The 23,359-nt window shown below is 49.2% G+C and overlaps 1 protein-coding gene across 1 annotated transcript in view; it reads left to right on the forward strand.

Moving 5' to 3' along the window:
* Positions 1 to 291: 291 nt before the first annotated feature.
* BAALC (BAALC binder of MAP3K1 and KLF4) overlaps positions 292 to 23,359 on the forward strand; it is a 50,470-nt gene continuing 27,402 nt past the window's right edge. Inside the window, exon 1 of the mRNA XM_040972738.1 lies at positions 292 to 451. Within this exon, the coding sequence (XP_040828672.1) occupies positions 292 to 451 (160 nt within the window). The remainder of the gene's footprint in view (positions 452 to 23,359) is intronic.

Below are 23,359 nucleotides of genomic sequence, written 5' to 3' on the forward strand. Positions count from 1 at the left end.
TGCCGCAGCCCATTCCTGGGTGCTAAGAGAGGGTGGAGGTGGGTGAGGTAATCGGGCCCGATTGGGCCAGAGGGGAGCCCGAGGGGAGGTGGGGAAGGGGAAGAGAGAGGGAGAGCCTGGGAGGCGGAGAAGAGGGGCGGGCGCGGCGGGAGCTCGGCGCCGGCTGCGGCGCGGGCGGGCAGGCGGGCGGTCGCGGGGACGCGATGTTGCCGCCGCCACCTCGCGGGCCGGGGTTACGCCGTTGTCGGAGCTGAGCAGAACGTCTGCCGGGCGCGCCCGCAGCGCGGGAGGATGGGCTGCGGCGGGAGCCGGGCAGACGCCATCGAGCCTCGCTACTACGAGAGTTGGACCCGGGAGACCGAGTCCACCTGGCTTACTTACACCGACTCGGACGCTCCGCCCAGCGTCGCCGGTCCGGACAGCGGCCCCGAGGCGGGCGGCCTGCATGCGGGTGAGTGCGTCGGGCCCACGGTCCCCGGGTCGCCGCCAGAGGAGCCGTGGGCGCCCCCGCAGCCTGGGCCCCTAGGAAATCGATGGCGGCAGGTGCGAGTCAGTCGGACCCCAGCGCACTGACTGCTGCAGACCCGGGCCCAGCTGGCGTGCACCGAGAGACCCGGCGGAAAACCACCGAGCCCCCTCTCTGGAGCTTGAGGGATTAATGCGGGGCCGGTACTAGGGCGTCACCGGAGGCGGTTGCTGAGAGAAGGGCAGCCCATCTAGCCGCGCGTCCACCTGGGGTCCGGATCCACTTGGGGTCCCCTCCCGCCATCTGCGTACCCAGGCGAGGACATCCGTGGCCGCCTGGCCCCCCTCTCTCGTTCTGTAGTGCCCTTTTCTCACCCCTCAGGAGTGTTCCCCGCTCCCAGGTTCCAGCCTGGTCTAAGTCCAGGGCGCAGCTGCGGCGCACCTGCCCGGCGTGCCACACGTGTGCGTCCTTTCCCGCCGCTGTCCCCGCAGAGGGCTTTCCCTGAGGGAGGACCGGGAGGTGGATTTTGACTATAAATACCCTTCCCCAAGTCGTTCCGGTGCAGTGGAAATCGGATAGAAAACATGCAAAGAATTCTGTCTGGCCGGTCGCAGAATCCTTTCTTTATGAAAACAACACCAATGGTTGCAGCACAAAGATGGAAATTGTTACCATAGATTCTCAGTTCATCCTAAGTGCTTTGGTGATATTAAAAGGAAAATTCCCACTACCTACTACATGGGTGTTGTCAAAAACCAGATAAGTACTGGGGGGAGGGGAGTTTCCCAGCCCTTCTGCTGTTAGCAGTTTTGAATAATGACATCTGAAATAGGAAACAGGGCTCCTGTGAAGTGTAATGGGTAACACGTGCTGGAAGCAGGAAGTGGGAACTGCCTATAGCAGATCCACAACCCTAGGCTACTCCCCCAAACTCCCTGTGGGGAGAGCCACCTCTTGGCCTTCAGGGTCTCAGGAAGGCGGTGCTGTCAGACAGACTCTGGGGCATCTTCTTTCTGGTAGAGGGAGGGCTGTGAGCTTCTGCACCCAAAGCCAGGGGCTGCCTCCAGCTGCTCTGACTCCTGGCAGCTGTCATAGCAGTTATTCTGCATTGCAGGTGCTCTCAGAGGTCACCTGATGATGTGTTAGCTGAATTCAGGGTCACAGTGAAGGTGAAATCGAATCAAAATGGGGGGCTGACACTGTGGTGTAGCGCGTAAAGCTGCCACCTGCAGTGCCAGCATCCTATATAGGTGTCAGTTTGAGTCCCACTGCTCTGCTTTCTGCCTAGCTCCCTGTGAATGCGCCTGGGAAAGCAACAGTATCTGGGTCCTTGCACCCACACAGAAGACCTGGGAGCAGCTCTGGGCTCCTGGCTTCAGACTGGTCTAGCTCTGGCTGCTGCAGCCTTCTGGGGAGTGAGCCTCTCCCTCTACCTGGTCCTTCCATCTACCTCTGCCTTTCCCATCAATAAATAAAAATAAATAAATCCTTCTTGATGAGAAAGTACAGCTCTGGAGGATGGTAGTCTTGGTGACTGGGAGGACCTGGGTGTGTGCACAGTGTAGGAGTGGGGGAGTTACAGGATGCCTAATGTGCACGTGCTGGTCCTCAGGCCATTCCTCACAGGTGTCACTCTGCCATGTGTCCCAGCCTCATGGATCTGACTCCCACAGCAGGTGGCTCCCTGGGTAGGAGTGGTACCTGGCTATCGTGGGCAGGCAGGTGTGACTGCAGCCCTACCCTGTGCACCGGGCTCAGCCCCAGGTCGGCTCCTGACACTGACGGGACTCTGAGATGGACATCAAGGTTTCAACTCTCTGGAACCTTCTGTCAGCCCTGGAGGAGTATGGCGTTTCCAGGGACAGAGGCAGAACTGGAGTTCCTCTTGGAGCTGGTACTCCTGTGGAGGGGAGGGGACTTGGTGCCGGGGGACTTCTCTGGCTGGAACCTGGTCATGTGCGGCCAGCCTGGGCCACCGTCCTCCTGAGGCTTTTCCAGACCCTTTTTTCTTGGCTTCCTCTTGCTTGCCCTGCTTCACCCTCGAATCCAAGCCCACCTCTGGGGGACACTCAGGGGCGCTATAGCTGGGCAGTAACAAGAACCAGTTTCCAGCAATCCTTTCCTTACCGTCAGAGGGGGAGAGGAAGAGCTGGAGGCAGAATCTAGAGGGCTCTTCAACACAAAGGCCTCTTTCTGGAACCCAGAGTTGGGGAGGAGCTCTGCAGGCAGGCTCTGCCAGGTACGCGGGGGTTCAGCTCAACCTCCCTGCTAAGGGACAAGCCCCCATTGCCTCCCTCAGGATTCTGGCCCCCTTCACCTTAGTGCCCTGCAGCGCAAGGCCTGGGTTTTTCTCCTGGACTGCCCCGGTGCAGCTATATGTGGCCCAAGGTTGGACGAGCGGACACTTGTTTTCCTGAATGGACTCACCCTGTCTGTTCTTGTTGACTGTTCATGTCTCACCTGGGGCCCTCTGGGCCTGTCTTCCTGTCGCCCTCGCTGCTGAGGCCCCAAACGCCCGCCATCTGCACACAGCTCCCCCCAGCTCCTCCCCAGATCTTTAGGACCGCCCCCCCAACCTCCCGCCCACCCAACCCGGTTTCCCTCACCAGGAGCCCCTCTCCAACTTGGCTCTCTTCCGTGGGAAACATACGCCGGGCAGGAAGGCTTGTCTCCCCTGTGGGCCTCCCATGGCTCAGCCCCGCGTGGGGCCCACGCACACGGGACGGTCAGCCCAGCTGCCTGGGTGCTCCCTGGCGTTTCCGAACCGGGGATTCGCTCTGAGAGCAGGCCATACTCAACAGCGCCCCTAGGGGGAGTTCTGCCGCTCACTCCCGGCCGTAGGGGTGAGGCATGCTTTCTCTTGGGTTCGAGAATAGGGGTCCTTGAACTCACTGTTAGTCAGAAGGCGAGCTCCAGCTGTTGGAGGCCCTCGCCACCACCGGCTGGCCGGTTCTGTAGGCTGGAGATGAAGGCACGGCCCGAGTCCCTGGCTTGGACGTCCGTGGCTTCTGGGATGGCCAGAAGTGTTCGGGGGTGCTGGCTCTGCCTGAGTAGACTGACACAAGTCAGCCAGGCGCGACTTTCTCCTCAGTGCGTCTCTTCACTGGATGGATTTCTACTTCTGTGGTCCGAGGAGGCCCCAGGGAGAAGAGGGGCCTGAGGTAACCTTGACTTTCCCCTCTCCCCTCCCCCAGCCCTTCAGAGCAGGAAGAATTTCCCAGCTCCTTCTCCACGGAATTGCAATCTCTCTAATTGCCCTCTGTGCACGGCTGGGTGGGTTTTATTCACTTATTTTTATTTCTCTAGAGAATGCACTGCTGCAGATTTCTCTAGAGTGCTTCTCTGTGTTTTGGCCTTGCTGCAATAATTGCCTTAGTAAATGGCAGTGCAAATGTTAGAGTGTGAGAGAGAGATCACACCAGACCCAAGTGTTAGGATGTTAGGAGGCGTCTTTATTGCCCAAGCTTGGTGACAGCAGCTCCTGTTACTGTGGCTCCAGGAGCCATTGCACCGTGTGCACCGTACAGCAGAGGTCAGAGGGTTTTAAGCTGTGATCCTCCAATCAGATTGAGGACTGTACAGAACAAAGTTCCCATGTTCAGGAGGCAGGAAGGGAGCTGCTGGAGCCCAAAGTTTTCCTGTAGTTAACTAACCTAACCTAACACAACAGGAGGCAGGAGGGCCCAGTGCATGGTGCCTCCGGGGTCATTTCCAGCCTGTCAGTTGTCCTGAATGGTACGAAGGACAGGAGAGGTGGAGTGTGTACAAGGAGCCTCTGAAGCTGTTTGCACCTTCAATTAGCTTGAATGGCGAGAGAGGAGGTAGGAAGGGCTGAATGTGGAAACTGTTTCCGTATGCTGTCTGCTGTCAATTAACCTGACAAGCCAATGCTAACCATCAATTGGCTACACCCCTTCGCACAAAGAATTAGACTCCCCCAAGGAAACTAAAGGCAGCTAAACACAAGGAAAATGATCAGGAATGAACCTTCAGGAGAGTTCACCCAGGCCTGGGCAGTTAATGCCAATCATCTCACCTAGCCACGGCAGCTAGGATGAAGTGGGGCTGTCTTGGCCCTTTTCTTACCAGGCTGGGGTGACTGAGGGGGTGCCAGTGACTTTTCCTAGCCCAGGACTGGAGTTCAGCTCTGACCCCTAAACACTTTCCTTATGGTGGGCTTAACCCCAGAGTTCTGCATTTCCAGCTGGCGATGCTCGGGCTGTCACATCGCTGGATGTTCTAATCCCATCTCGATGGGAATCTCCTCTGGATCTTTCCCAGGAGGCTTCCCTGATACCACTGAGGGCAACTTCCCTGGGAGAAAGTCCTTGGTGGCTTCTACTGGGCACCCTGGCAGACGGCTTTATCCGTGTGGGATAGACGGTGTCCACTACCTCGTACCAGCACGAGCATTCCAGCCAGCTTCTTTCAGCCATGCCTGCCTGCCGATGCTTTGTGGTCTGTCAGAACCTTTCTGTTTATTTAATTGAAAGGCAGAGTGACAGAGACAGAGACCTTCCTTCCGCCAGTTCACTCCCCTGAGGACCACGATGGCTGAGGTTGATCCAGTCCAAAGTCAGAAGCCAGGAACTCTGTCTAGCTCTCCCATGTGGGTGTATGGGGTCACGTGCTTGGGCCACCTTTTAGCGTCTTTCCAAGCATGTGAGCGGGAGCCTGGACTGGAACCAGAGCAGCTGGGACCAGTTCTCTGATATGGGATGCCAGTTTTGTCAGCGATGGTTTCCGCTGCTGCACCACAAAGCCATGCCCCAATGTCCTTCTTGAAACTTGAAATCCATGTATAGTCTCAGGCTCCTGAAGCAGCAGAGGGCATTGTGTGGCACATTGTGATGAAGTCCCGGTGGGGAACAGGAATTGTTTGTTTTCCTGCTGCTGTTGGCCGTGACCTTGATGACGCACACGAAACCTGTGATTAGTGAAAACTCTTAGACCTTTGTTTCTAATCAAGTTTAAGTTCAGTGGCATTGCTCATATTTTCTTTGCTAAATACCTAGCAGCCGGTGGCTGGAACATGGGTGGTCCTTGTCTATTCAGTGAATGGGTTTGTTCTTTCATAAATCCTGCGTTTGCACCATTGATTTCAGTAACCCCCAGGTTTGGTCTGTTCACATTTTTTCCCGTGATAGTTTTGCTAAATGTTTTTGGTTTGCTGGTCTTGATTCCCGTTGCAAGGATGTGACCATCCTGGCACTTTATTTCCCTGTGTGGACAGAGTAAAGATAAAACAGTCTTCATTCCTTTGTTCATTCAATAGACATTCAGTGTAAAGATGACTGAGATGTGTTGCTTGACTTCAAGCAGATAAGGTCAGGTTTAGTTTTCTGTCCAGGAGACAGAAGTGCAGGTGGATACACTTATAGGGCAGCACGAAGGAAAGGGATCCAGGGAGCTAGCTTTTGGTTCTGCCCAGAGCCCTGTGGAATGGTCCCATCAGGCCTCGGTGCAGGTACAGGCGTAGAAGGCAGAGTGATTGAACTGAGTCCTCCCCTAGGAAGGGGAGCAGCTGCGCGCTTCCTGGGGGAGGGCCCCTTCCACTTTCCCATGTGTTCCTGTTCACAGTGGTATTTTCCAGTAATTCCGAACTGCTGCTTGCTACCTCCAAAGAAGACCATGAAGTTAGGGAAGGTGCCTGTTAGGTTAGGAACCAGGTCTTTGCTTTCCCCACTGTGTCTCTGTGTCCAACATTGTGCCTGTCTCTAGTAGGGCCTATTATGACCACTCTTGATGGGATGAGTCTCTTAAAATGTCCATGCATCCTTTTTTTAAGATTTTATTTTTATTGGCAAGTCGTATTTACAGAGAGAAAGAGACACAGAGAGAAAGATGTTCCATCTGGTGGCTCATTCCCCAAATGGCTGCAATGGCCAGAGCTTAGCTGATTGGAAGCCAGGAGCCAGAAGCTTCTTCCAGGTGTCCCACATGGCTGCAGGGTCCCAAGGCTTTGGGCCATTCTCCACTGCTTTCCCAGGCCACAAGCAGGGAGCTGGATGGGAAGTGGAGCCTGGGATATGAACTGCACCCATATGGGATCCCAGTGCGTGCAAGGTGAGAACTGTAGCCACTGGGCTACTGTGCTGGGCCCACATCTGTGCGTCTTTATCTTCCTTTCTATGGACTTCAGAGACAATCTCCTTCCTCAGTGATTCTACCTGCTCGTATATTTAGGCTCTTATTTACCTGCTTGGTTGTAAGGTAAGAAAATATCCGCACCTTCTTAGATACTTTTGCCAACTAGAAGCCTCAATGTGTTATAGGGGTCACTTTTGCAAAAATCACAAGAAACAGGTGGGCATAAATGTGGGTGGAACCTGGAGACTCAGGGCATCTCGCATTTTCTTGTCTTGTCTTACAGCTGTCAGGTTTGGCTGTAAGCTCTCCAAGCACTCTGCAAGTCCAATAACCATGCTGGCCGCACTGTATTCCCAGACTTGTTCATGCCTTTTCTCTAGTTTGCTCTTCCAGGCTTGGGACCACGTGACTTGAGTTCTTAGGGCTGCCTCTCACACAGGTGAATTGAATGACTTCTAAAAATGAATGAGCCAGCCTTCACGGATGGTGACCTTTTGAGTTTTCCCCCACATTTCCCCCACCCTATCTTTGCCTGCAAAGATCTTAGTGGGCACTTGGGTGAAACTGAGTCAGTGGCCAGATGCCCTTTGGCCTGGAAGCCTGAGGTAGAGCTTCTTGACCTTGTTCAGCCACTGCCCAGTGCTTTGACCTGGCCATTCCTGCAAGGCCAGGCAGCCAGATCTGGTCTCTGTGTTTTGCTCACTTCCTCCTCATGGGGAGAGTTCTGTTTGGATCGTTGTCATGACCTCCTCCTGCTCTCTTCAACTGACACCTTCCTGTTATGGCTGGAAATTAGTAGTGTGGTTAAGTGGCTGCAGAATTTAACTTGAACAGCAGACCTTTATTCGCTGTGTGGCTTTGAGAAAATGCTGTGGCTTTTGGGTTTCTGTTTCTACCTGGCAGGATGGGAATCATTGAAGAACTGATGCATGAGCAAACAAGAAGAGCCTAGTGTTTCAGTGTCACCTGTCCCCCCGCCAGGTCCCCCTCACCTCCTCAAGCCTGCGTGGACTTCTCTTATCCCTCCTGAGTCACCCTTCCACGCTGTACCTTATAACCTGTAATGAACTGCAGAAAGCTGTGAAGGTTGGTGACTGCACCAAAGGGCAAGTCGCACTGTTGATACAGGGGTGGGGAATATCCGGCCTACAGGCTTTATGAGGTCAAAAGAACCATTTGTATCTGAGATGGGGCTTGAAATTCAATGCATCTATAGCAGCCTTATTTCTAAGTTGATAATTTGTGTGGCCCATGCATGATGTTATTAATATCCGAGGAGTCCCCAGAGGTCTGCCCATTGGAGCCTGTTCTTCATCCAGAAAGCAATAGCTTTCCAAGTCTCAGGAAAGTTTGCTGGGGTCTGGGGCTCAGAACTCTGGGACGCGGGCAGCCCTGGCTGCAAGGAAGTTTTTTTTTTAGCCAGGCACTTGCTGTACCATGTGTGAGTATACCAGAGCTTGAGCAGGCCACTGCAAGGCTGCTGCCTCTTCCTGGGGCTGTGGACAGAGAGGATGAGCAGAGCAAGGAAGAGGAGACTAAAGAAGGAGGTGAGGAGATAAACCCAGGCAACATGATTGATGGTGTTTAGATTTTGCCCTAATAATACTAATGATAATGGCTTCAGTGTTTTCTCATCAAGTGAGTCTGTAAGTGGAACACCTGCTGAAATCACTTGGAAAAGTGTTAATATTGAAATACTTTTTACAGTTGTGCAACAATACCTGACATGTCAGTCTTTTACATTGGAGGTGGGGCTCTGAGCTACATGTGGTAGGCATTCCTGTATTCTGCCTCACTTTCCTGCCCCGGCTGGTATTCCTTGGTGCCCATTTCTGGTCAGTGGAGACATCTGTGGAGAGACCTTGGTGGGATTTTGTTGCAGCTCAGAGCCTGGGGCTTCTGCCTCAGGAATACAGGTTTGAGCAGCCAGCATATCCGGAGGGTTCCCAGCACTGCCTGCGGAAGCTGAATCATTCTGCTGGCTGTCTCAGGCTGGCAGGCTTCAGGGCTTGAGGAAACCAAAAAGGTTTGTAGAGAAGAGCTGTCGGGAAACCAGTTGCCATAACAACAGAGCAGTCACAGCCGCAATTGACTATGTACCCCTCACATGAGGCAGGATTCAGGGCTCAGCATCTCCATAAACAACAGGCAGGTTTGAAGCTGAGGCCTCCTTACATGATCACTCCTGTGAACAGCCTGGGTAATCTGCAGAACAGCTGGGCTTAGGCAGGCTTGCTGGGGTGCTGTGCTGAGTGTGCAAGCATGGCTTCCATTAAGGGGTGCCCAACACATGCCAAGCATTACCTAGGCATGACCCAACGCTGGTGTCACTTCCAGATGGGGGAAGTCAGATGCCCAAGTTTGTCAGTTGGCTGGGTGAAGGGCAGAACCCAGGTCTTTCTCCTTCTGAACCCTGTGTGCTGGAGTCTAGCTCCAGCCGAATTTGGAACTTGAGAAGGGTGCGTGGAGTAGGTGTAGAAAAGAAATGGATCACTACAATTTCAAGATCATAATGGACAAAGTGAGAAAACTGCCCACTTTATTTATACAGAAGCTGTCACAAAGGCTGGACCAGACTTTTCACACCTGGTCAAGCGGGCATTCCTAAGGATAGTTCTGCCAGTTGTTTCACCTTGAGGCAGGATGTCAGCCGTCCTAATCCTGTGGTCAGGAAGTTCTCAATAGATGGCATATATCAATCAGTAATACATTCCTATTACAATTCTCATTCTACAACTTAGTCTTGAATCAGTTAAGGGAGGAATTGCATCACAGAAGGAGGGACCTAAAGATCAAGGAAAGAGGGAAAGAATAGATTCCCACTTTACCTAGGGACTTAACACCCTTGATTGGTCAATGGGAGGAAAACACTAAGCATAGGTTCCCACCACAACCTTGATTTAGCATATGGTCAATGGGGGCAGCTGGGACAGCATGAATAGTAAAAGACCCTTTTGCTAAGACGTTAACAGCAACATCAACTTCCAAGTTCACACTGATAGTGAAGACCAACTTGCAGTGCAGACAATGCCTAAATAGGTTACAGAAATCTCAGTGGGGTGTCCAATGTCCATGCAAAGGGAGGTGGAAATGCCTACAGGTGGTTGTAGAGACATCCACTGGGCCTTGCCATGCAGCGGCAAATTCCTTGTGGCTTTGCCTGCAATGGAACAGTTCTCTTCACACCTTCGTGTCTTCCACACCCACCGCACAGACCCCAGCACCTGTTGTTAGAGTCCGGGCCAGAGCTCCCCGCCCGGACATTAGGGTGCGAGCTAGTCAACCCCCAGAAAACGACAAAGAGCCTCGCTGGTAATGCAAAAAGCAAACAGAGTTTATTGTGCCAGCATGCTGGGGTCAGATCGTACTTGGGGCACACAGGCCAGCCAAGTGGATCGGACCCCGACTTAACATAAGGCTGGAGATTATATACCCCGTCTTGGCTGTAACATATACCAAAGTCAACTTGAAAGTAACAAATTTAGGTGCAAGCAGTCTGTTCCATTCTCACACTCATTATTTATGTTCCCACACTTATTGTTTACATTCCCACACTTATTATTTACGGCTCATCCCATCTTGACACCCTTGTCTTTATGGCTCCTCCAGTCTTTTATGGCTCCTCCCGTCCCTGGGGCCGGGGGAACTGTGCCCCTGCCTTCCTGCACCCCGGTTAGATGGTAGATAAAGAAACAAGGGAGACAGATTGATCACTAAAGTGGAGCTTTCTCACAGTGCAGGCGCCTTCTGACCTAGCAAAGTAGTGGCTTCTCACCCAAAAGGGCCTAATATCACCTAACACTAATATTCTTAACATTTTAACATAGTAACATTGTACCAATACTCTAACACTGTGACCTTTCCTCATGCCAGCTCTTTCCCTAAATGCTGGCTCTGGTCTTTGCTGTCCTTTGCTCAGACACTTGCAGCTTCTGGACTGCTCCTCCTGCCCCCCAGGGACCCTCACTCCAGTCCCTTTTGTACTATTACTCAGACTTGTGGCTGGATTGTTCCTGTGCCAGTCTTCTGCTTGCCTTTCCCTGACTTCCCATTTGCTGACATCACGGGGGGGCCAATGTCCCTGCTGGGACTGGAGGGTGTTAAAGATGCAATCATTGTAGAGGGGGTGGAATGGTTGTGGCTGCAGAGGACTCAGCTGACCCCTGGGTAGTTCTGGAGCTGGATGGCCCTTGAGATGAGAAGGTGGATCTTTTGGATGCAGACTGCCCTAAGCAAGAGGGACATGACTTGGGGTAGGCCACTACCCTCTCAGCTGTGAGCTCCTTCTGCCAATGCACCTGGTTTCCCAGTCCTGCAGAGGATCTGCCACAGCGCCCCCTACAGGCAGCATCCATGATCACCTTACGCATCTGATAGAAGGTGAATCTGGCCTGGTTTGGGGCTTAAGGCAGGTTGGAATCGGAAAAGCTGCATGTTTAACCAGTTCTCTAGGCCAGTCAGTGTGCTGTGGAGTTTCATAGGTCTCAGATGGGCCTTGGAGTTCTGCATTTCTAACAATGCCCCCAAGTAATGCAGACCATTTGTGGAAACCAGAGGACTCCCATGTAAATATCAGGTACCCAAAGACTTAGCTCATCACCACCACCTTCTAGGATCTGCACTGGCAGGAAGCTGGAATCGGAACTGGAGCTAAGGTACTCAATCGGAATTGAGTGCAGGTACTCTGATGTGGGATGTGAGTGTGTTAACCATTAGGCTAACTGCCTGCTTGCAGAAGTCGCAGGTTTTAATGTCGACCAAACGATCTCTTCTGCTGACATTCAGATATTATTACATAAGTCACAATCCTGAGTTGGGTGTTGGTTGGAAAGAATATCCTGGTGTCTCCCACGCTAAGGCTGGCCTGAGGGTGAGGTCTAAAGTTAGTCTCATCTCCTTTTAGCCTCACAGAAGGTGCTGGCCCTGCCTTGGAGTTCCAGCAAGTGGCAAATATTCTATCCCCCTCAGCACAGGCAGCGGGGATAGTTAGAGTTCCCACAGTAGCGGCTGCTGTGACCAGAGCTACTTTCTCCACCGACCCTGTCTAGGTAGTGTGAGCTTTGCTCATAGTATTTTAGTTCCTGCCATGGACCTTGACTAGGCAGGGTGGTGGTGGGGGTTTAGAAACTCCCTGCCCAACTAGTTATCCGTGAGTCTGGACGGTGCTGAATGGGCTACTGTAAGGGCTTCAGGAAACACACGATCAACGTCCTAGAAAAGGCACCAGGGACATGGAAGTTACTTAGGATGTTAACGAAGGATCCCAGAGATTTTGTACTCATGCCCTTTTCCCACTTTTTTCCCTTCTGCATGTGAATTAAAAATTTCAAAAGCTGTCCCTCTTTGGGACTGCAAAACCCTGTAGCCAAAACCAGGAAGTCAGGGGGAATTCAGTATTTGTGCAGGTGCACAAACTCGTGCATGCTCATGCCCAAGCATCCCCTCCCGCTGTCATTTCATCTTCAGTTGAGCAGCAGATGCTATCCCATTGTCATTACTCCAAACGATCCTGGGGCCCTTAATTGTAGCCTCAGGCATATTGCTTTCCAGGTACTTGTTCAAACACAGATAAAAGTTCAATTCAATATACACCTGTTTCAAAAATACACATGCAAAACATATATACACACATGCAATTTGGGGATGACTTGAATACTGACACATTCATTCATCATTCAGCTTCAATAATTATGAGTTCATTGCAAATCTTACTTTGTTTTTACTTCCATTTCCCTCATGTTGGAGAATTTCAAAGTAAATTCCAAAGTAACTTCATCAATAAATACTGTAGTGTGAACCTCCCAGAGATAAGGATTCTTTAAAAAGATGCTAGTTTGTACTGTTAGACATGGTCATTGATGTAGGTTGAAATAATGCAGAATGAGCAATTCCATTTGCTGCTGCCTGGGATATATTCACCATTATCATTATCGCACCTAAAATTGAGAAGAAATTGCTCTTATTTTTCTAATGTAATAGAAATTCAAATCAGCGTCCAGATTTCTCTGAAAGCATCATCCATGTTTTTTCTACGAGTGGTTTGTTTGAGAGGGCGGGTGTTTGGCCTAGAAGTGAAGCTGTCGCCAGGAACACCTGCATCCCACGTGGGAGTGTCTGGGTTTGATTCCTGGGTCTGACTTCTGACATTGCATTCTCACTAATGCATATCCTAGCATGCAGCCAATGATGAGGGTGCCTGGCGCCTGGACAGAGCTCCTTGCTGCTGGCTTCAGCCCCTCGCCTCGGGCCTTAGCAGGCATTTGGGTAGTGAACAACAGATGGGAGCACTCTCTCTCAATGTCTCAAATAAATAAAATAAATGAATTGGTTTGTTTAAATCAGGATATAAATAGCATCCATTTAGTGTTGGCTGATAATGTATTCGTTTCTTTTAATTTATGGGTTTCCCATTTCTTCTCTCCTTCCTTCAGTTTGTTGATGAAACATTTGTTGTCTTATATTTTCTGTCGTATTTTGTAGGTTATGCTGCTTGAAATTCTATAGTATCATTTTCAATGTTCTTGTACTCAGAGGAGAAAGTTCAGGAAATCCATTGTATGAGATCATGACTGTGGTTGTTAACAACACATTATACTTGAAAACTGCCTAGTAAATGGACTTAATCTCATCATAAAAGTTGTAAGCATTTAAGGCAACAGATGTGTCAATTAGGATTATTATAAACAGTGTATATGTATGTTAAAATATTAACATGATTTAGCTACTCCACAATATATACATATATTAAAACATCGTGTTGTACCTCATAAACTCATATCATTTTGTCAATTTAAAAACTGAAGAAGTTGGTGTGGCTGAGACGCCTGCCTTCTGCTTCTGAGTACTTGGGTTCGATTCCCAGCCCTGGCTCCATATTCCAGATTCTTTCCAGTGTAGACTCTGTGAGGCATCAGTAATTGTGTGTGTTCCTGCATCTCCACGGGAGACGTGGATGGAGTTCCTGCTCACAGGCTTCAGCCTGGCCCAGCCCGGGCTGCTTCGGACAGGAGGCGAGTAAACTAGCAGATGGAAGTTCTGTTTGCCTCTCTCTCAAAAAAAGAAGTTTACAAGAAATAGCTAAATAAAATATTCCTGTATTTGCTGCAAACAGGTCATTAGAACTGAAGATTTACTGGGGTTCAAATTCAACTTTTCAGGGAGTGGGCAGAATGCTTCATTAATGATGTGCGGTTTCTATTGAATCACACCAGGAGCCTTATAATATCTGGTCATCTTTCTTTGTGATTAAGATTAGCTTAGTAAACCTTATCCGTTCACTATGAAATTTCTCGTCAGTCTTCTGCTAATAGTTTTAGCAGCTGTTGGTAACCATTGTCTACGTCAATTATTAGGAATCACAAGGTAGTGATACACCCAACATCTTTTTTAAACATTGATTTGCTGAAAATCTGTTATAAAGGATAATTTGTCCTCTGCCCATTTGGTTTCCCTGAAGAGGCTGGATAAATGCTCAAGTCATTCTTTTTTTTTAAAGTATCATCATTATGAATTTCTAGATTTTTGGTAAATTTGGTAAGTTTTAATTCATTGCACTTGTTCTGTGTGTTGTATAAAAAAATCAAATAGATCAGTGTTTAGCTAGTGGGAACCCCTCAACTGCACTCTAAATTCTTCTCACATAATTCCAACACTCTTTTATCTTTTTTTGAAAAAGATTATTAATTTTGAGAGAAGTTTTCCATCTTTTGGTTCATTCCCTAAATGACTACAACAGGCCAGAGTCAGGAGCCAGGAACCCCTGGTCTCCATGTGAGTGGCAGGGGCCCAAGAGCCTGGGCCCCCTTCTGCCTTCCCACGTGCATTAGCAGGAAGTTGAAGTACAATAGTCAGGACTCGAACCAGAGCAGATGCTGGTGTCACAGGCAACAGTTTAACTTGCTGCGGCCCCTTCAATGATCTTTTATGGTCCTTGCTTTCTGACATGATGTGCTTTTCTAGGCTTCTTTTGGGTTTCTCCTGAGCTGGACTTGGAGTTAGTCATCTCTCTAAGGTGCTCTGGCTCTCCAGGTTGAAATGTGAGCCCATGACTCAGGGGCCTGCTGGGCTGCTTGTTTTCCATACCCCTTCCCAACAGCCTGATCACGGAGTGAATTTCTTTTTCAAAGAGACAATCTGTTTCCATGTTTTAACTTTTATATTATTTTTTTAAACTATTGTTTAATTATTTTAGTGCTTTATACAATTTTTTTGTTATTGATTTGTTTCAATTTACAAAATATTCATGAAAGCAACATCAAAAGCATAAATGAAAATAAACTGCCAGTCCTTTAATAAAGGATAAAATTGGGATTTTCATCCTGTTGGCTATAGTTTGAGAGTCTTAAGCTTTATTTTTTAATGGTTACATTTTAAAATTTTTAATTTATTTTTAAATTATTATCATCATTCTATAATACAGTTCCATAGGCCCTGAGATTTCCCCTGTCCTCTCCCTAAATCCCCTCCCCCCCTCCAATTCCCCTGTATTATTACTATAGCATAGCTCTTCATAAACAGTCACATGTTCAACATTGTGGGCATGGACAATGACAGAGTCCAGCCTCCCATTGTCAAGGTACAGCTAATAGTTTCGTTAGTAGTCCATCTTTGATCTGGAAGTAGAGATGCACACTGCACTGCATCCTCACATCTGGACTTGATAGTCTCCATTACACAGTCACTACACATCCCTCTTTTTTTTTTTAAAGACTTATTTATTTTTATTGCAAAGTCAGATATACAGAGAGGAGAAGAGACAGAGAGGAAGATCTTCTGTCTGATGATTCACTCCCCAAGTGACTGCAATGGCCGGTGCTGCACTGCTCAAAAGCCAGGAGCCAGGAACTTCCTCCGGGTCTCCCACGCAGGTGTAGGGTTCCAAGGCTTTGGGCTGTCCTTGACTGCTTTCCCAGGCCTTAAGCAGGGAGGTAGATGGGAAGTGGAGCTACCAGGACATGAACTGGTGCCCATATGGGATCCTGGTGCGTTCAAGACGAGGATTTTAGCTGCTAGATCATCACCACGCCAGGCTCCATACACCCCTTTTAAATGACAAGCCACAATACAAAATCAACAACAGGAAGAGAAATAGAAATTTCTCAAGAGGTTTTGATAGTTCAACAGTCCTGAATTCCTGAATCCACTGGCTGCTATAGTCCACCTTAGTGTCTCCATCTGCCCAGATCTTCACTGCCAATGATTGCTGGGGTAATTGATCAATTTGATCTGTCCTCCATCTTCTCCCATGGTACATGCTTTTTTTTTTTTAATGTTGAAGCTCTCAGTACCTTACAACATGGTAAATGCTTATTTACTTTGTATTCTACATCTCAATGTATGATTACAAACATATTTTTAAAGATTTTGGAGGGTCATTTTTTTCTGTTGTGTCCTTGGGTTACATCCTACCAGGGACAAACATATTCCATTGCCTTAAAGTTATTTGAAATAGTTTCTTGCTCTGTGATTAATCTACCAACTTGCCGTATAGGTAGATTCATTCATCGCCCTTTCTTTTGCTTTTCCTATAAAAGTATTTGTTTGTTTTTAAGATTTATTTTCCTTGTTTGAAAGATGGAGTTACAGAGAGAGAGAGAGGAAGAGACATAGAGAGGTCTCCCATCTGCTGGTTCATTCCCCAAATGGCTGCAACTGAAGCCAGGAGCCAGGAGCTTCATCTGGGTCTCCCACATGAGTGCAGGGCCCTAAGCATTTGGGTCATCTTTTGCTGCTTTTCACATTAGTAGGACCTGAATTGAAAGTGGAGCAGCAGGGACTAGAACCCATGGCCATCTCAGATGCTGGCACTACAGGTGCTGGTTTACCCTACTATGCCACAGTGCAGGCCCCCCATTTCTGTTTCTATCATGTGAGTTTACTTTTGTTCCATATTGGTCGTCTGCTTTTATGGTTCTGATAGCAAACCTACACAATAAACTACGTTTAAGAATCATAACTTTCATCTCTGACCCCTCCATCCCTTCATTCTGTTGTATTTGTTTTGCGCGCGCGTGCGCGCACACACACACACAGTCACAGACATGCCCATACACAAGCATTCAAATGTTCTCCTTTAAGCTGCCTCTCCCCTAGTGCTCTGTATGGTTGGTCTAGAACCTGGCTTTTTCATTTAATGATTTATCCTGGAGGTGTCCTCCAAACATTGTATAGACAAACTCATCCTTCTCTCTTATATCTACAGAGTGCTTGGTTGTGCAGCTGTGTCCCAGTTTGTTAAACTAGCCTCCTGCTGATGGTCGTGGGTTTTTTCCAAAGAGTCTTGTCCATGTGTCTTTTAATTTTTGCCAGTGTTCATTTAGATAGATTTCTGGAAAAATAATGGCTGCGCTGAGGTCTGAATGCAGGCACAGTTTTGTTAAATGGTACCGGATTCTGCTCCCCAGGGCTTGTTGTCACTTTGCAGGGTGTGAGGGTGCCTGGAGCCCTGCAACCTTGGACCAGAGTGTAGATATTGTTCATTTTCAGGATTGTTGTCAATGTAATAGGTGAGAAATTGTGGTTCCATTAGTGGCCGTTTCTGTGAGCAAGATCACTGCCTTTGGTAGTCTTGTGCGATCTGTTCACGTCTCTAGGCCTGTTCTGCACCTTGTTAGCTTAACGAGTAGCATTCATCTTTGAAGATGATGGGGAGATTTTGCAAAGCTTGAAATCTCTGAAGTTATTTGGTGAATGAAGTTGCTGGGTGCTTGCGCTCAGGTGGAGCAGCTGGCCTGATCTAGCTGGGCTGGGATTTTTCTCTGAAAGACCCTTCCACATATGGGTTCCCTGCAAGGGGCTTGTTAAGGCTGTTTGATGCCAGGGAAGTCAGACCATTAATTTACGAAACCACTCAAAACCTTATTGTGCAGGCCTGTCGCAGTAGCCTAACAGCTAAAGTCTTCACCTTGCAAGGCCAGGATCCCATATGGGCGCCAGTTCTAATCCTGGCAGCCATGCTTTCCATCCAGGTCCCTGTTTTTGGCCTGGGAGGCAGTTGAAGACAGTCCAAAGCCTTGGGACTCTGTACCTGCATGGGAGACCCAGAGGAGACTCCTGACTCCTAGTTTTGGATTGGCACGACTCTAGCTGTAGCAGCTACTTGGGGAGTGAATCAGTGGACAGAAGATCTTCGTCTCTGTCTCTTCTCCTCTCTGTATATCTGCCTTTCCAATAAAAATAAATAAATCTTAAAAAGAAAAAAAAAACAACCCTATTGTGCATCCCAGGTAGCACGGCAGAAGGCTCCTTGCTTTGTCTTACCTGATCTTGGAGGTCATGCTGTGCCACTTCCACATTTTACCGGATAACACATGAGGCTGGATTCTGCTCAGGTGTGCAGGGAGGAGTTAGACTCTACTTCTTGAAGGAGGCTGGGAAAGAACTTGGCAACATCAAACACTGAGGCGTGTAGATTCCAGGGGAGCAGGGATAGGACCAGGTGCCCATGATGGAACCTCTCAACCCCTCATTCACTCCTGACCTTTCTTGTCTTCAGTCCACTCCGTCATCATTGCTGCCAGACTGTCTTCCTGAAGCTTGGATCCTGTCACTCTCATGCCCAGAACACCTCTGACCCAGACAAGGGTGACACCCTTGGTGTGGCATCCCAGGCTCATAACCACCCAGCCTGAGCCTTTGGTTCCCACCTGCTCAGGAGACCTCCCACCTCCATGGCTTTAAAGATGAGGCTGCATGGATGGAAGGATGTCTGCTCTGTGCCATAGTTTTCATACCCCCAAAGTACCAGCATTTAGGTGGAGGCATGTGGGCTCAGCCTGTGCTTGACCAACACAAACCTCAGCCATGATGACTGTGACTGCACTCCCTGGGCTCCTCCCAACCATTCCTTGCACCTATTTGCATGAGGATGCTTAAAATTCAACCACTGAGCAGGTTCCCTATGGCCTGCATTTCCCCACATGTATTAAGTGCTGGCTGAGAACATCTTGGGGACAGGAAGCCATCTGTGCATGGCATCCCCGGATTTAACTTTTTGCATCTGATGCTGGGAGTCCGCTTTGTTTTGGTAGCTTTCATTCCTGTCAGTCTCTGTTCTTGGGAGGCTCTAAGCCTGCCCTTGGGCAGTTTTGTTGCAGAGTGGGAGAGCCAGAGGGAAGGGAGCCAGAGACTCAACGAAGGAAGCTGAAGATTCACTGCTGAGAAAAGAGCTGGGAGCCCTGCTCCCCCAGACTGCTGTGCTCAGGCCTCAGGAGTGTTGTCTTGTTTTGTCTCCAGGGACCCCTGGAGGCAGGTGAAATGAGAGATTCACAAGGAGGAGGAATGGTAGGGAAGGCAAGGAGCTTTGGGCAGATACTGATTCTGGATCAAACAGGGACCCTGGTAAGGTACCTTTCCTATGGCCGGCATGCTGCGCAGAGAGAAGTAGTGATCTCACCATCTTCCTCAGAAACCCGATTTTATTCTTTTTTTTCTTTATCTCCAGAGTGCTTTAAAACTATGTTTAATTGGATATCTGGGTTGTTATGGTGACCATGTTAACCGTCAATGTGGCGCTGTGCCTCTTGTCTGCTGGTCCTCTTAAAAGCATAGCTACTTAATCTCTTTCTTCACATGTACTGTCAAACATAGCATCTAAACTTGATTTAGATCCACAGTGACCAAAGTGACTTAGTTTGGCACGGTGAAAGGACAACTTAGGATGCTTTAAATCCAAATGAATTCCTGAGCGAATGGTAGCAATTGGGTTCTAATACCTAATTCATTGAGTTTGCCCCAGTGAGACTTTTTTTTGGTTTTTGTATCTTGTAGCCTTTATTTATGGCAACGCATTTCCAGGTTTTTTTTTTCCTTCTAGATGGGTCCTCTAATTTCCTTACCTCTTCTTTGTTTTTTTCCATTTCTTCAGCTTTGTTTTTTTTTCCCCCATTGATTAGGTTCTCCCAGTTTCCTGGCTGGAGGGCGCATGTTTGTGTGAGGAGGAGGACAAGCCTGGGGTCTCAGGGCTCCACACTCCCAGTACATGAGCCCTGACCTCACCTGTTCCCAGTGACCCTTGGTCCAGACATTTTCACTGGAAAATAAAACTACAAATTTCAGGCCAAGGAGGGGACAGGGACCTAGATTTGCTGTTGGGGAGGGAATCTGGGATTCCAATTGCTTTTACGCGTGTTGACCACACAACCCCTTGCCTTCTGCTTGTGAGTTCCCAGAGAATACAGGGATATAAACCGTGTCGCATCTCAGCTTTGCCATTCCTGCTTGGATCCCACTTCTTTGGACTGCTAAGATAGTAAACTCATGCCTATTTGTTTCAGCCTCTGGAAGAGGGTGATGTCTCTTTTCTTGGTCCTTGAAGCTGATGACGTCAAAGTTCTCTAATCCCATTAGTGGAAGTTGGAAGTGGAACAGGGCAATTTGACTTAACAGGAAAAAACAAATAGACCACAAGTTGTTATGAAGTCAGGGCTTCATGTTTTTAAATGATGTCCTCATTTGTGTCTCTGAAGAGCAATAGTTACCTGGGAGACATGTGCTCATGCAGCCCACAGGCAATGCCTGATGTGGACGGCTGTTTACAGACTTCTCCATGATGCAGGTGGCACTTGAACTTAACAACACAAGCTCCAAGTCCACGTTGCAGGAGTCAAGACAGAAGAGAAGGAAGAGAGCCCGCCTCCTCCCTTGCAGGGAACCGGAGGTGTCCTGCATCACTTCGCTGCCACTGGCTGGAATCGCTGCATCCGGCTGCAAGGGAGGCTCGGAAGTGTTCAGAAGTGTCTTTCAGCTGAGCAGTAAACACACCAAGCTGAAAACCAAGACTATTCACAAAAGTGAAAGCATGGACTGAATATTGGAAAGCAGCCCACAGTCTTGTAGCAGTCCCCAGATTTGGGATGTGGTGTTAATTTAAAAAATACAGGAAGCCCTCCTCTATCTCTGCTGCATGCAATCAGATCTGGAAAAGCTTGCAGGACAGAGCCGGCTGGCGAATGGTGGAACTGCCGCTCGCTCCTGCCTCAGGTGCCTCTGCTCCACCTGCCCTGCATGGTTGAAAGTCTGGGACTTCTCCCAGGTCTCTATTTTCACTGAGTTCTAATGCAAGGTCAAGCGACAGAGACCTAAGCTGTGTTCTCACCTTGCCTCTTGCATCCCAGCCTCCAGCTTTACACGTACTGTTCTCCTAGAGCCTGGATTGCAACACGAGGCAAGATTGTGAAAAGAAGATAAACATGAACAACTGAAAACATATGCCATCCAATAGCTGTGCAGGAGTTCCTGGGCATCCAACTCTTTGCGTCTGGTTTCAGGATTTTTTTGCATTGGGTGGGGTAGGGAGTGGTGGAGAGAGAGTGGTCATTATTTCGCGTGACAGCTAGGATGGAGCTTTCTGGCTTTTGCCAGGTAGAGAGGAAGAGGAGTTCCCGTAGAAACCTATCACCTTAGCTCTTAGAGATCATCACTGCCCGGCTTGACCTTTAGATGTCACCATTCATTTTCAAAGCAAGGGAGTCCACTTTGAAACAGAATTGGATTGGGAGCAGCTCCTTTGAATGCTGATGGGAGGGGTGGCTTTGTCTGCCTTTAACTCAGCTGTGGAGAGTGTGAGGGGCAGTGAGGAGCTTGGACAAGCCCTGTGAGGAGTGGTCCTGCCCAGGCGAGAGCAGAGCAGGGGAGCAGCATCATTTACTCATCCAGCTGCCCTGTGACCTGGGCCCCTTCTCCCACCCAGCTGCCTCCCAGCTAATTCCGAGCAGGAGCACAGCCTCAGAGGTTAGTGTTCCTGTTCTTGCTTTGTAGGTGGGCACACTCAGGCTGAGAGGTATGCCAGAGCTTGCCCAGGGCAGGCAGCTGGTGCCTCCAGACCCCAGCCCAGCTGCTTTACTCTCAGATTCACCCCTGAGATCATGGAGTCCCAGCCCTCTGAAATTCTTCACTGAGTGAGAGGAGTGATGGAAACGGAAGCAGTGAAGGCCCCAGAGGAAGCAAGAGAACAGGGCAGTGTTCAGAACAGATGGTGGCTGTGCTTCTGGTGGTCGCATGCTCTGGGGAGCTGAGTGCATGGCAGCACACGGGAATCTGAAGGGGGAGCTTCTAGGTTGGCTGCACCTTGGCTAGGCCGGAGGGAGGGGTCGGCCTCTTGGGACTCAGATGCAGATGATCTTTGATCCAAAATGTAGCAGAACTTGAGTCTGAATTTTCTTTTTTTTTTTTTTTTAAAGATTTATTTTTTATTATTTTTTTTCATTGGAAAGGCGGATATACAGAGAGGAGAGACAGAGAGGAAGATCTTCCGTCCGATGATTCACTCCCCAAGTGAACGCAACGGGCCGATGCTATGCCGATCCGAAGCCAGGAGCCTCTTCTGGGTCTCCCACGCGGGTGCAGGTTCCCAAAGCTTTGGGCCGTCCTCGACTGCTTTCCCAGGCCACAGGCAGGGAGCTGGAAGGGAAGCGGGGCTGCCGGGATTAGAACCGGCGCCCATATGGGATCCCGGGCGTGCAAGGCGAGGACCTTTAATCACTTGCGCCACCGCGCCGGGCCCGAGTCTGAATTTTCTAAGAAATGTACACGCCAAGTGCCCACCGAGCTGATGCACTGTGGCCATGAAAAGAAGGAGGCTTCCACCTTCAGCATCCTGCCAGCCCCTTCCCTAAGATCCAGCGCAGGGCCTAGGGAAGGGTAACTGGAAAGTCAGGACCAGAGGGACTTTGGAAAAGGATTAGACCAAATAAGGGTGAGAGCCAGGTGCAAGACTGCCAGGCAGTTCTTTGGGATTCAGTAGTTTCCTCAGAAAACTCTTCTGGGCAAGGAGCAAATTAGTTTGAGGTGTAATAGCAAGGACTGTATGTATATGAAAGAAGGATCGACAGAAAGAGGCATTCCAGACCCTGCCTCCTGCCGCCTCAGATTGTGCAGCCTGGTTTCTTTTACGTCTATTTAAAAATTTATTTCTTCTTATTATTGTTTTTTATTTGAAAGGCAGAGTGACATAGAGAGTAGTCTTCTATCTGGTGACTCACACCTCAAATGACCTTCATGACCACAGCAGGAAGTCCAAAGCTGGGCCTCCCATGTGGGTGCAGGGGCCATGCCCTGTGCTCTGCATCTCACTCCTGAAGCATGGGCATTGATGCCATGGAACCTGCTGCTCAGTGCTCTGATTCTTGTGTGCCAAGCAGCCTCCTGCTGGATCTGCTGTCTTACAGCTGACGGACTGGTCTGTTGCAGACCTGAGTGCGCACGATGATTATTTGATTCAGCCTAGATTGAACCCTTCTCATTCCCGAGGTTACTCCCATCACCAGCCCCACCCACTCCACACAGCATATTGGTTACTTTTGCAGAGACAGGGTCCCATGCTATTCTTCATGCTTTCTCCTTCACCGGTTGTATTTTCCCTCTCCATGTCATCTTTTTAAAAAAGATTTATTTTAGGTTTTTACACAAAGTTTATCCAAGTCTAAACAAGCCCTTGTACCATTGTCAACTTAATTTCTTCCCAAGGAAAGACACCCAGGGCTTGGGGGTGACACGCATGGTTCAAAGCTCAGTGACACATTTGACACTGGTCAATGACCCCTAAGTGAGTGGTCTTGGCCAGTTAGAGGGCCTGGCGCTGGAAACTGGAATAATTTATTTCCTCCCCTATCAGGGCTATTCTTCACTTGAGAGAAGCCTTGGCCACCTGCCATTGCCTTTGATTCCTGCTGCTCTCTTCCCTGTGGGAAACAGGTACACAGCTGCTAGAGCCACCGTGGTTAGGTTCTATCAGCTGGGCAGTCTGGATAGCAGAGATGGATGGTCTGCATCCAGTGGTTGAGTTTGAGATCAGGTGCTGGCAAG

The sequence above is a fragment of the Ochotona curzoniae genome, unplaced genomic scaffold, assembly GCF_017591425.1.
Source record: "Ochotona curzoniae isolate NIBS_2020 unplaced genomic scaffold, NIBS_Ocur_1.0 contig_2318, whole genome shotgun sequence".
In the NCBI taxonomy this organism is placed as follows: domain Eukaryota; kingdom Metazoa; phylum Chordata; class Mammalia; order Lagomorpha; family Ochotonidae; genus Ochotona; species Ochotona curzoniae.